This window comes from Oncorhynchus mykiss, chromosome 31, assembly GCF_013265735.2.
Source record: "Oncorhynchus mykiss isolate Arlee chromosome 31, USDA_OmykA_1.1, whole genome shotgun sequence".
In the NCBI taxonomy this organism is placed as follows: domain Eukaryota; kingdom Metazoa; phylum Chordata; class Actinopteri; order Salmoniformes; family Salmonidae; genus Oncorhynchus; species Oncorhynchus mykiss.
In genome coordinates this window covers 452,501-465,000 of record NC_050571.1, presented here as the reverse complement: position 1 = coordinate 465,000, position 12,500 = coordinate 452,501, and the positions used below count along the sequence as shown (strand labels likewise).

The following is a 12,500-nucleotide window of genomic DNA, read 5'->3' as shown; positions in this document are numbered from 1 at the left end:
GATTCCATGCTACTCTGACTCTGGTTGTCCTTGTTGTCCTGGTTGTCCTGGTTGATTCCATGCTACTCTGGCTCTGGTTGTCCTGGTTGTCCTGGTTGTTTCCATGCTACTCTGATTCTGGTTGTCCTGGTTGTTTCCATGCTACTCTGACCCTGGTTGTCCTGGCAGTCCTGGTTGTTTCCATGCATACTCTGACTCTGGTTGTCCTGGTTGTCCTGATTGTCCTGGTTGTTTCCATGCTACTCTGACTATGGTTGTCCTGGTTGTCCTGATTGTCCTGGTTGTTTCCATGCTACTCTGGCTCTGGTTGTCCTGGTCTCCCTGGTTGATTCCATGCTACTCTGGCTCTTGTTGTCCTGGTTGATTCCATGCTACTCTGGCTCTGGTTGTCCTGGTTGTCCTGGTTGTTTCCATGCTACTCTGGCTCTGGTTGTCCTGGTTTTCCTGGTTGCCCTGGTTTTCCATGCTACTCTGGCTCTTGTTGTCCTGGTTGTACTGGTTGTTTCCATGCTACTCTGACTCTGGTTGTCCTTGTTGTCCTGGTTGTCCTGGTTGTCCTGGTTGTCCTGGTTGTCCTGGTTTTCCATGCTACTCTGGCTCTTGTTGTCCTGGTTGCCTTGGTTGTTTCCATGCTACTCTGGCTCTTGTTGTCTTGGTTGTCCTGGTTGTTTCCATGCTACTCTGTCTCTGGTTGTCCTGGTTGTCCTTGTTGTCCTGGTGTGGCTGTGTTCTGCTGGTTGATTCCATGCTACTCTGTCTCTTGTTGTCCTGGTTGTCCTGGTTGATTCCATGCTACTCTGGCTCTTGTTGTCCTGGTTGTCCTGGTTGTTTCCATGCTACTCTGGCTCTGGTTGTCCTGGTTGTTTCCATGCTACTCTGTCTCTTGTTGTCCTGGTTGTCCTGGTTGATTCCATGCTACTCTGGCTCTGGTTGTCCTGGTTGTCCTGGTTGTCCTTGTTGTCCTGGTTGATTCCATGCTACTCTGGCTCTTGTTGTCCTGGTGTTGCTGTGTTGTGCTGGTTGATGAGAACACGGTCTCTGTAGAACTTGACGTGACTCAAACCTTTCCGCTGCCAAGCCTGCCACTCCCTCACAACAGGAACTGACCTCACAGGTGTGACCCACAACAGGAACTGACCTCACAGGTGTGACCCACAACAGGAACTGACCTCACAGGTGTGACCCACAACAGGACATTTGCTGTGTGTGCGTTTGCATTTGTGTGTGTGAGTGTCCGTTCATCTGTGTGTGTGTGTGTGTGTGTGTGTGTGTGTGTGTGTGTGTGTGTGTGTGTGTGTGTTTGTGTGTGTGTGTGTGTGTGTGTGTGTGTGTGTGTGTGTGTGTGTGTGTGTGTGTGTTTATGTGTGTGTGTGTGTGCGTGCGTGCGAGTGTCCGTTCGTCTGTGTGTGTGTGTGTGTATGTGTGTGTATATGTGTGTGTTTATGTGTGTGTGTGTGTGTGTATGTGTGTGTATATGTGTGTGTTTATGTGTGTGTGTGTGTGTGCGCGTGCGTGCGTGTGTGCGTGTGTTTATTCCCATTTTCCTCAGGAAGTGTGCTCAGGAAGAGGGTTCAAAATATTTTTAGTGTGGAAACAGGGACACTAGGTGAAAACGCTCCAGTTCAGGGTTAGGGGACACTGGGTAAAACGCTCCAGTTCAGGGTTAGGGGACACTGGGTAAAACGCTCCAGTTCAGGGTTAGGGGACACTGGGTAAAACGCTCCAGTTCAGGGTTAGGGGACACTGGGTAAAACGCTCCAGTTCAGGGTTAGGGGACACTAGGTGAAACGATCCAGTTCAGGGTTAGGGGACACTAGGTGAAAACGGTCCAGTTCAGGGTTAGGGGACACTAGGTGAAAACGGTCCAGTTCAGGGTTAGGGGACACTTATATGAAGAGTCGTTCTGCCAACTGAGGAACTATCTTCCTGTTCTCTCTCTGAGATACAACCCAGAGACCCAGAGAGGAACCAGGCTATGTGGGGTGGCCAGTCCTCTTCTGGCTGTGCCGGGTGGAGATTATAAACCTAGAGAGGAACCAGGCTCTGAGGGGTGGCCAGTCCTCTTCTGGCTGTGCCGGGTGGAGATTATAACAGAACATGGCCAAGATGATAGCCTACAATAATTTAATAACATGGTCATGATTCAACATTTGGATAACATACAGATAACGTTCATATAACATTCAGATAACGTTCATATAACATTCAGATAACGTTCATATAACGTTCAGAGAACATTCAGATAACGTTCAGAGAAGATTCAGATAACGTTCATATAACGTTCAGAGAACATTCAGATAACGTTCATATAACGTTCGGAGAACATTCAGATAACGTTCATGTAACGTTCAGAGAACATTCAGATAACGTTCACATAACGTTCATATAACGCTCAGAGAACATTTGTTCTCAGGGAAATGTTGAAATGTCGGTACTGTGAGAGATCTAAGAGGTACTTGATCACAATGATAAAATAATGGACTAAAGCTGTCTTGATTAAACATTCAGATAACGTTCAGATAGCGTTCAGATAACATTCAGATAACATTCAGATAACATTTGTAGTATTGTTAAATGGTGTAAACTTTTGTTTAGGGAGTGAGAACCAACCTTCTGCCTCCCGTCCACCACTTCGACGGACGTCTCGATGTTTTCTATTTTATTAACGGTGTTCTGTGAGTCCAGGTCCTGCCAGTTCTGACAGTCTGAGACGCTGTCGCTACGCCCTTTACGGTCCCTCCGACTCCTACAAAACACAAAACACAACAACATAGTCTTTCACCACGGCCCGTAGGCACCCTATCCCCTATATAGTGCACTACTTTAGACCAGGGGTGGCACCCTATTCCCTATATAGTACACTACTTTAGACCAGGGGTGGCACCCTATTCCCTATATAGTACACTACTTTAGACCAGGGGTGGCACCCTATTCCCTATATAGTACACTACTTTAGACCAGGGGTGGGACCCTATCTCTTATATAGTACACCACTTTAGACCAGGGGTGGCACCCTATTCCCTATATAGTGCACTACTTTAGACCAGGGGTGGCACCCTATTCCCTATATAGTGCACTACTTTAGACCAGGGGTGGCACCCAATTCCCTATATAGTACACTACTTTAGACCAGGGGTGGCACCCTATTCCCTATATAGTGCACTACTTTAGACCAGGGGAGGCACCCTATTCCCTATATATAGTGCACTACTTTAGACCAGGGGTGGCACCCAATTCCCTATATAGTACACTACTTTAGACCAGGGGTGGCACCCTATTCCCTATATAGTGCACTACTTTAGACCAGGGGTGGCACCATATTCCCTATATAGTACACTACTTTAGACCAGGGGTGGCACCCTATTTCCCTAGATAGTGCAATACTTTTAGGGTTGATTGATCTATCACCACATCTATATATCACCACGTCTATATATCACCACATCTATCTATCACCACGTCTATCACCATGTCTATCACCACATCTATATATCACCACATCTATATATCACCACGTCTATCACCACGTCTATCTATCACCACATCTATCTATCACCACATCTATATATCACCACGTCTATATATCACCACGTCTATCTATCACCACGTCTATATATCACCACGTCTATCACCACATCTATCTATCACCACATCTATCTATCACCACATCTATATATCACCACGTCTATCACCACGTCTATATATCACCACATCTATCTATCACCACATCTATATATCACCACGTCTATCTATCACCACGTCTATATATCACCACGTCTATCTATCACCACATCTATCTATCACCACATCTATATATCACCACGTCTATCTATCACCACGTCTATCTATCACCACATCTATCTATCACCACATCTATCTATCACCACATCTATCTATCACCACATCTATCTATCACCACATCTATATATCACCACGTCTATCTATCACCACGTCTATATATCACCACGTCTATCTATCACCACATCTATCTATCACCACATCTATATATCACCATGTCTATCTATCACCATGTCTATATATCACCACGTCTATCTATCACCACGTCTATATATCACCAAGTCTATCACCATGTCTATCACCATGTCTATATCTCACCACGTCTATCTATCACCACGTCTATCTATCACCACGTCTATATATCACCACGTCTATCTATCACCACGACTATATGTCACCACGTCTATATATCACCACGTCTATCACCACATCTATATATCAAAACGTCTATCTGTCACCACATCTATATATCACCACGTCTATATATCACCACGTCTATCTATCACCACGTCTATCTATCACCACGTCTATCTATCACCACGTCTATCTATCACCACGTCTATCTATCACCACATCTATATTTCACCAGGTCTATCACCACGTCTATCTATCACCACGTCTATCTATCACCACGTCTATCTATCACCACGTCTATCTATCACCACGTCTATATATCACCACATCTATATTTCACCAGGTCTATCACCACGTCTATCTATCACCACGTCTATATATCACCACATCTATATATCACCACATCTATATATCACCACATCTATCTATCACCACGTCTATCTATCACCACGTCTATCTATCACCACATCTATATATCACCACGTCTATATATCACCACATCTATATTTCACCAGGTCTATCACCACGTCTATCTATCACCACGTCTATATATCACCAGGTCTATCACCACTTCTATCTATCACCACGTCTATATATCACCACATCTATATTTCACCACATCTATCTATCACCACGTCTATCTATCACCACGTCTATCTATCACCACGTCTATCTATCACCACGTCTATATATCACCACATCTATAGTTCACCAGGTCTATCACCACGTCTATCTATCACCACGTCTATCTATCACCACGTCTATCTATCACCACGTCTATCTATCACCACGTCTATATATCACCACATCTATATATCACCACATCTATCTATCACCACGTCTATCTATGACCACGTCTATCTATCACCACATCTATATATCACCACGTCTATATATCACCACATCTATATATCACCACATCTATATATCACCACATCTATATATCACCACATCTATCTATCACCACGTCTATCTATCACCACGTCTATATATCACCACATCTATATTTCACCAGGTCTATCACCACATCTATCTATCACCACATCTATATATCACCACGTCTATCACCACGTCTATCACCACATCTATCTATCACCACATCTATATATCACCACGTCTATATATCACCACGTCTATCTATCACCACGTCTATATATCACCACGTCTATCACCACATCTATCTATCACCACATCTATCTATCACCACATCTATCTATCACCACATCTATATATCACCACGTCTATCACCACGTCTATATATCACCACATCTATCTATCACCACATCTATATATCACCACGTCTATCTATCACCACGTCTATATATCACCACGTCTATCTATCACCACATCTATCTATCACCACATCTATATATCACCACGTCTATCTATCACCACGTCTATCTATCACCACATCTATCTATCACCACATCTATCTATCACCACATCTATCTATCACCACATCTATCTATCACCACATCTATATATCACCACGTCTATCTATCACCACGTCTATATATCACCACGTCTATCTATCACCACATCTATCTATCACCACATCTATATATCACCATGTCTATCTATCACCATGTCTATATATCACCACGTCTATCTATCACCACGTCTATATATCACCACGTCTATCACCATGTCTATCACCATGTCTATATCTCACCACGTCTATCTATCACCACGTCTATCTATCACCACGTCTATATATCACCACGTCTATCACCACATCTATATATCAAAACGTCTATCTGTCACCACATCTATATATCACCACGTCTATATATCACCAGGTCTATCTATCACCACGTCTATCTATCACCACGTCTATCTATCACCACGTCTATCTATCACCACGTCTATCTATCACCACGTCTATATATCACCACATCTATATTTCACCAGGTCTATCACCACGTCTATCTATCACCACGTCTATATATCACCACATCTATATATCACCACATCTATATATCACCACATCTATCTATCACCACGTCTATCTATCACCACGTCTATCTATCACCACATCTATATATCACCACGTCTATATATCACCACATCTATATTTCACCAGGTCTATCACCACGTCTATATATCACCACATCTATATTTCACCACATCTATCTATCACCACGTCTATCTATCACCACGTCTATCTATCACCACGTCTATCTATCACCACGTCTATATATCACCACATCTATATTTCACCAGGTCTATCACCACGTCTATCTATCACCACGTCTATCTATCACCACGTCTATCTATCACCACGTATATCTATCACCACGTCTATATATCACCACATCTATATATCACCACATCTATCTATCACCACGTCTATCTATGACCACGTCTATCTATCACCACATCTATATATCACCACGTCTATATATCACCACATCTATATATCACCACATCTATATATCACCACATCTATATATCACCACATCTATCTATCACCACGTCTATCTATCACCACGTCTATATATCACCACGTCTATCTATCACCACGTCTATCTATCACCACGTCTATCTATCACCACGTCTATCTATCACCACGTCTATATATCACCACATCTATATTTCACCAGGTCTATCACCACGTCTATCTATCACCACGTCTATATATCACCACATCTATATATCACCACATCTATATATCACCACATCTATCTATCACCACGTCTATCTATCACCACGTCTATATATCACCACGTCTATCTATCACCACGTCTATCTATCACCACGTCTATCTATCACCACGTCTATCTATCACCACGTCTATATATCACCACATCTATATTTCACCAGGTCTATCACCACATCTATCTATCACCACGTCTGTCTATCACCACGTCTATATATCACCACGTCTATCACCACATCTATCACCACGTCTATCTATCACCACGTCTATCTATCACCACGTCTATCTATCACCACGTCTATATATCACCACGTCTATCTATCACCACGTCTATATATCACCACATCTATATATCACCACGTCTATATATCACCACGTCTATCACCACATCTATCACCACGTCTATCTATCACCACGTCTATCTATCATCACGTCTATCTATCACCACGTCTATATATCACCACGTCTATCTATCACCACGTCTATCTATCACCACGTCTATATATCACCACATCTATATTTCACCACGTCTATATATCACCACGTCTATCTATCACCACATCTATCTATCACCACGTCTATATAACACCACATCTATATATCACCACATCTATATATCACCACGTCTATATATCACCACATCTATATATCACCACGTCTATCTGTCACCACGTCTGTCTATCACCACGTCTATCACCACGTCTATCTATCACCACATCTATCTATCACCACGTCTATATAACACCACATCTATATATCACCACGTCTATATATCACCACGTCTATCTATCACCACGTCTATATATCACCACGTCTATCTGTCACCACGTCTGTCTATCACCACGTCTATCACCACGTCTATATATCACCACATCTATATTTCACCAGGTCTATCACCACGTCTATATATCACCACATCTATATTTCACCAGGTCTATCACCACGTCTATATATCACCACGTCTATATATCACCACATCTATATATCACCAGGTCTATCACCACGTCTATCTATCACCACGTCTATATATCACCACGTCTATCTATCACCACGTCTATCACCACGTCTATATATCACCACATCTATATATCACCACGTCTATCTATCACCACGTCTGTCTATCACCACGTCTATATATCACCACGTCTATCACCACATCTATCACCACATCTATATATCACCACGTCTATCTATCACCACGTCTATATATCACCACGTCTATATATCACCACATCTATATATCACCACGTCTATCTATCACCACGTCTATATATCACCACGTCTATCTATCACCACGTCTATCTATCACCACGTCTATATATCACCACGTCTATCTATCACCACGTCTATCTATCACCACGTCTATATATCACCACGTCTATCTATCACCACATCTATATATCACCACGTCTATATATCACCACGTCTATATATCACCACGTCTATCTATCACCACATCTATATATCACCACGTCTATATATCACCACGTCTATATATCACCACATCTATATATCACCACGTCTATCTATCACCACGTCTATATATCACCACGTCTATCTATCACCACGTCTATCTATCACCACGTCTTTATATAAACACATCTATATTTCACCACGTCTATCTATCACCACGTCTATATATAACCACATCTATATTTCACCACGTCTATCTATCACCACATCTATATATCACCACGTCTATCTATCACCACATCTATATATCACCACATGTATATATCACCACGTCTATATATCACCACGTCTATCTATCACCACGTCTATCTATCACCACGTCTATCTATCACCACATCTATATATCACCGCATCTATATATCACCACGTCTATCACCACGTCTATATATCACCACATCTATATATCACCAAGTCTATCTATCACCACGTCTATCTATCACAACATCTATCACCATGTCTATCTATCACCACGTCTATCACCACATCTATCTATCACCATGTCTATATATCACCACGTCTATCTATCACCACACCTATATATCACCACGTCTATCTATCACCACACCTATATATCACCACGTCTATCTATCACCACATCTATATATCACCACGTCTATCACCACGTCTATATATCACCACATCTATATATCACCAAGTCTATCTATCACCACGTCTATCTATCACAACATCTATCACCATGTCTATCTATCACCATGTCTATATATCACCACGTCTATCTATCACCACACCTATATATCACCACGTCTATCTATCACCACATCTATATATCACCACGTCTATCTATCACCACATCTATATATCACCACGTCTATCACCACGTCTATCACCATGTCTATCTATCACCACTTCTATTTCAATGGGCACTGCTCACACCCCTCCTGTTGGCGGAGAGAAAGTAAAGCTTAGTGTGTGTGTGTCAGGGTCAGAGGATGTGTGTGTGTGATGCTCCCATCCATACATCCTGTTGTTAGTCCAAACATCACTCCTCTCCTCACACACACCTAGAAATACCTCTCTCTCTCTCTCTGTCTCTTTTTCTCTGCTTTCTCTCTCTCTCTCTCTCTTTCTCTGCTTTCTCTCTCTCTTTTTCTCTGCTTTCTCTCTCTCTCTCTCTCTCTCACACACACTCTCAGTCTGGGTTGTGTGTAATTCTCTCAGTCTGGGTTGTGTGTAATTATTTCAGGCTGGGTTCTGTGTAATTCTCTCAGGCTGAGTTGTGTGTAATTCTTTCAGGCTGGGTTGTGTGTAATTCTTTCAGGCTGGGTTGTGTGTAATTCTCTCAGTCTGGGTTGTGTGTAATTCTTTCAGGCTGGGTAATGTGTAATTCTCTCAGGCTGAGTTGTGTGTAATTCTTTCAGGCTGGGTTGTGTGTAATTCTCTCAGTCTGGGTTGTGTGTAATTCTTTCAGGCTGGGTAATGTGTAATTCTCTCAGGCTGGGTTGTGTGTAATTCTTTCAGGCTGGGTTGTGTGTAATTCTCTCAGTCTGGGTTGTGTGTAATTCTTTCAGGCTGGGTAATGTGTAATTCTCTCAGGCTGAGTTGTGTGTAATTATTTCAGGCTGGGTTGTGTGTAATTCTCTCAGGTTGGGTTGTGTGTAATTCTTTCAGGCTGGGTTGTGTGTAATTCTCTCAGGCTGGGTTGTGTGTAATTCTTTCAGGCTGGGTTGTGTGTAATTCTCTCAGGCTGGGTTGTGTGTAGTTATTTCAGGCTGGGTTGTGTGTACTGTATATACAGGTGTGTTCTTACATGCGGTGGGTGCTGTTGAGGCCACAGGGGCTCCATCTCCTCCACTGCCAGGTGATGTTGGGGGCGGGACGTCCGTACCCTGTACAGGTGAGGGTCTGGCTGCTTCCACGGCGATATGGGCTAGATGGTGCCGCTATTTCCTTCTCATGGATCTGAGGGGGAACTGAGGGGGGGGGGGGGGGGGGGGGTTAAAGCGACGAGGAGAGGGGAGAATGGTGGGGAGGAAGGGGAATGAAGGGGAAGGTAGAGTGACGAGGAGAGGGGAGAATGGTGGGGAGGAAGGGGAATGAAGGGGAAGGTAGAGTGACGAGGAGAGGGGAGAATGGTGGGGAGGAAGGGGAATGAAGGGGAAGGTAGAGTGACGAGGAGAGGGGAGAATGGTGGGGAGGAAGGGGAGTGAAGGGGAAGGTAGAGTGACGAGGGAGACTCTAATCAATGTATCAGACTTCAAATAAATACAGCACCAGTCAAAAGTTTGGACACACCTTCTCATTCAACAGTTTTTTTCTACATTGTAGAATAATAGTGAAGACATCAAAACTATTAAATAACACAACTACACCGCTGAGAGTGTGAGTTCAACTACACAGCTGAGAATGTGTGTTCAACTACACCGCTGAGAGTGTTGGTGATGGTTACCGTTGACGATGAGTGTGATGGTTATTGGTGATGGTTACCGTTGACGATGAGTGTGATGGTTATGGTGATGGTTACCGTTGACGATGAGTGTGATGTTTTGGTGATGGTTACCGTTGACGATGAGGGTGATGGTTAAAGGTGATAGTTACCGTTGACAATGAGTGTGATGGTTAAAGGTGATAGTTACCGTTGACAATGAGTGTGATGGTTATGGTGATGGTTACCGTTGACGATGAGTGTGATGGTTATGGTGATGGTTACCGTTGACGATGAGTGTGATGGTTACCGTTGACGATGAGGGTGATGGTTGTGGTGATGGTTACCGTTGACAATGAGTGTGATGGTTAAAGGTGATAGTTACCATTGACGATGAGTGTGATGGTGATTCTCCTCTCCAGCAAGGCCGCGGTGTTCTTGAGGAGGACGGTGTAGTTCCCAGCATCCTCAGGGTGAACGTCTCTGATCTCTAAGTTATAGTGCTGATGGAGACGCATCCTGTTGAACTCTGGACGACGGCTGATCAACTTATCACCTTTATACCTGAGATAACATCCATGGTGAACTTTATTTCGAAAAATGTTGTAGCAAACAAGTATTATTAAATACATACACCAGAAACAGGGTACACTTTGGGACTTGTCAGATCGATATCAGCAAGGTAAAATAGCTAACTGCAGCAAAATAGCTTGCTAGCTGATTGGCTAAACACAGAATGTCAGCAACAAACCTAGTTTTGAAAAATGAATGTAGAGGGCGTCCTCACAACAAACCTAGATCTGAAAGTGGAATTTAGAGGGCGTCCTAGCAACAAACCTAGATCTGAAAGTGGAATTTAGAGGGTGTCCTAGCAACAAACCTAGTTCTGAAAGAGGAATTAGAGAGTGTCCTAGCGACAAACCTAGATCTGAAAGTGGAATTTAGAGGGCGTCCTAGCAACAAACCTAGTTCTGAAAGAGGAATTAGAGAGTGTTCTAGCGACAAACCTAGATCTGAAAGTGGAATTTAGAGGGCGTCCTAGCAACAAACCTAGTTCTGAAAGAGGAATTAGAGAGTGTCCTAGCGACAAACCTAGATCTGAAAGTGGAATTTAGAGGGCGTCCTAGCAACAAACCTAGTTCTGAAAGAGGAATTAGAGAGTGTCCTAGCGACAAACCTAGATCTGAAAGTGGAATTTAGAGGGCGTCCTGGCAACAAACCTAGTTCTGAAAGAGGAATTTAGAGGGCGTCCTAGCGACAAACCTAGATCTGAAAGAGGAATTAGAGAGTGTCCTAGTGACAAACCTAGATCTGAAAGTGGAATTTAGAGGGCGTCCTAGCAACAAACCTAGTTCTGAAAGAGGAATTTAGAGGGCGTCCTAGCGACAAACCTAGATCTGAAAGTGGAATTTAGAGGGTGTCCTAGCAACAAACCTAGTTCTGAAAGAGGAATTTAGAGGGCGTCCTAGCGACAAACCTAGATCTGAAAGTGGAATTTAGAGGGCGTCCTAGCGACAAACCTAGTTCAACATTATGAAGATTAATGTTCCATATCAGATAGTTAATGTTCCATATCAGATAGTTAATGTTCCAGATAGTTAATGTTCCATATAGTTAATGTTCCATATAGTTAATGTTCCATATCAGATAGTTAATGTTCCATATAGTTAATGTTCCAGATAGTTAATGTTCCATATCAGATAGTTAATGTTCCATATCAGATAGTTAATGTTCCATATCAGATAGTTAATGTTCCAGATAGTTAATGTTCCATATCAGATAGTTAATGTTCCATATCATATAGTTAATGTTCCATATAGTTAATGTTCCATA

At 42.8% G+C, this 12,500-nt stretch overlaps 1 protein-coding gene across 2 annotated transcripts in view; it reads right to left on the bottom strand.

Annotated features, from left to right (window-relative positions):
* The window catches only part of flt4 (fms related receptor tyrosine kinase 4), a 193,546-nt gene that overhangs the window by 67,211 nt on the left and 113,835 nt on the right, over positions 1 to 12,500 (bottom strand). For both annotated transcript variants that reach the window (XM_036970533.1, XM_036970532.1), the window contains exons 9-11: positions 11,053 to 11,231; positions 10,053 to 10,215; positions 2,611 to 2,746 (exon numbers count right to left, since the gene is read on the bottom strand). In XM_036970533.1, coding sequence (XP_036826428.1) covers positions 2,611 to 2,746; positions 10,053 to 10,215; positions 11,053 to 11,231 — 478 coding nt within the window. The remainder of the gene's footprint in view (positions 1 to 2,610; positions 2,747 to 10,052; positions 10,216 to 11,052; positions 11,232 to 12,500) is intronic.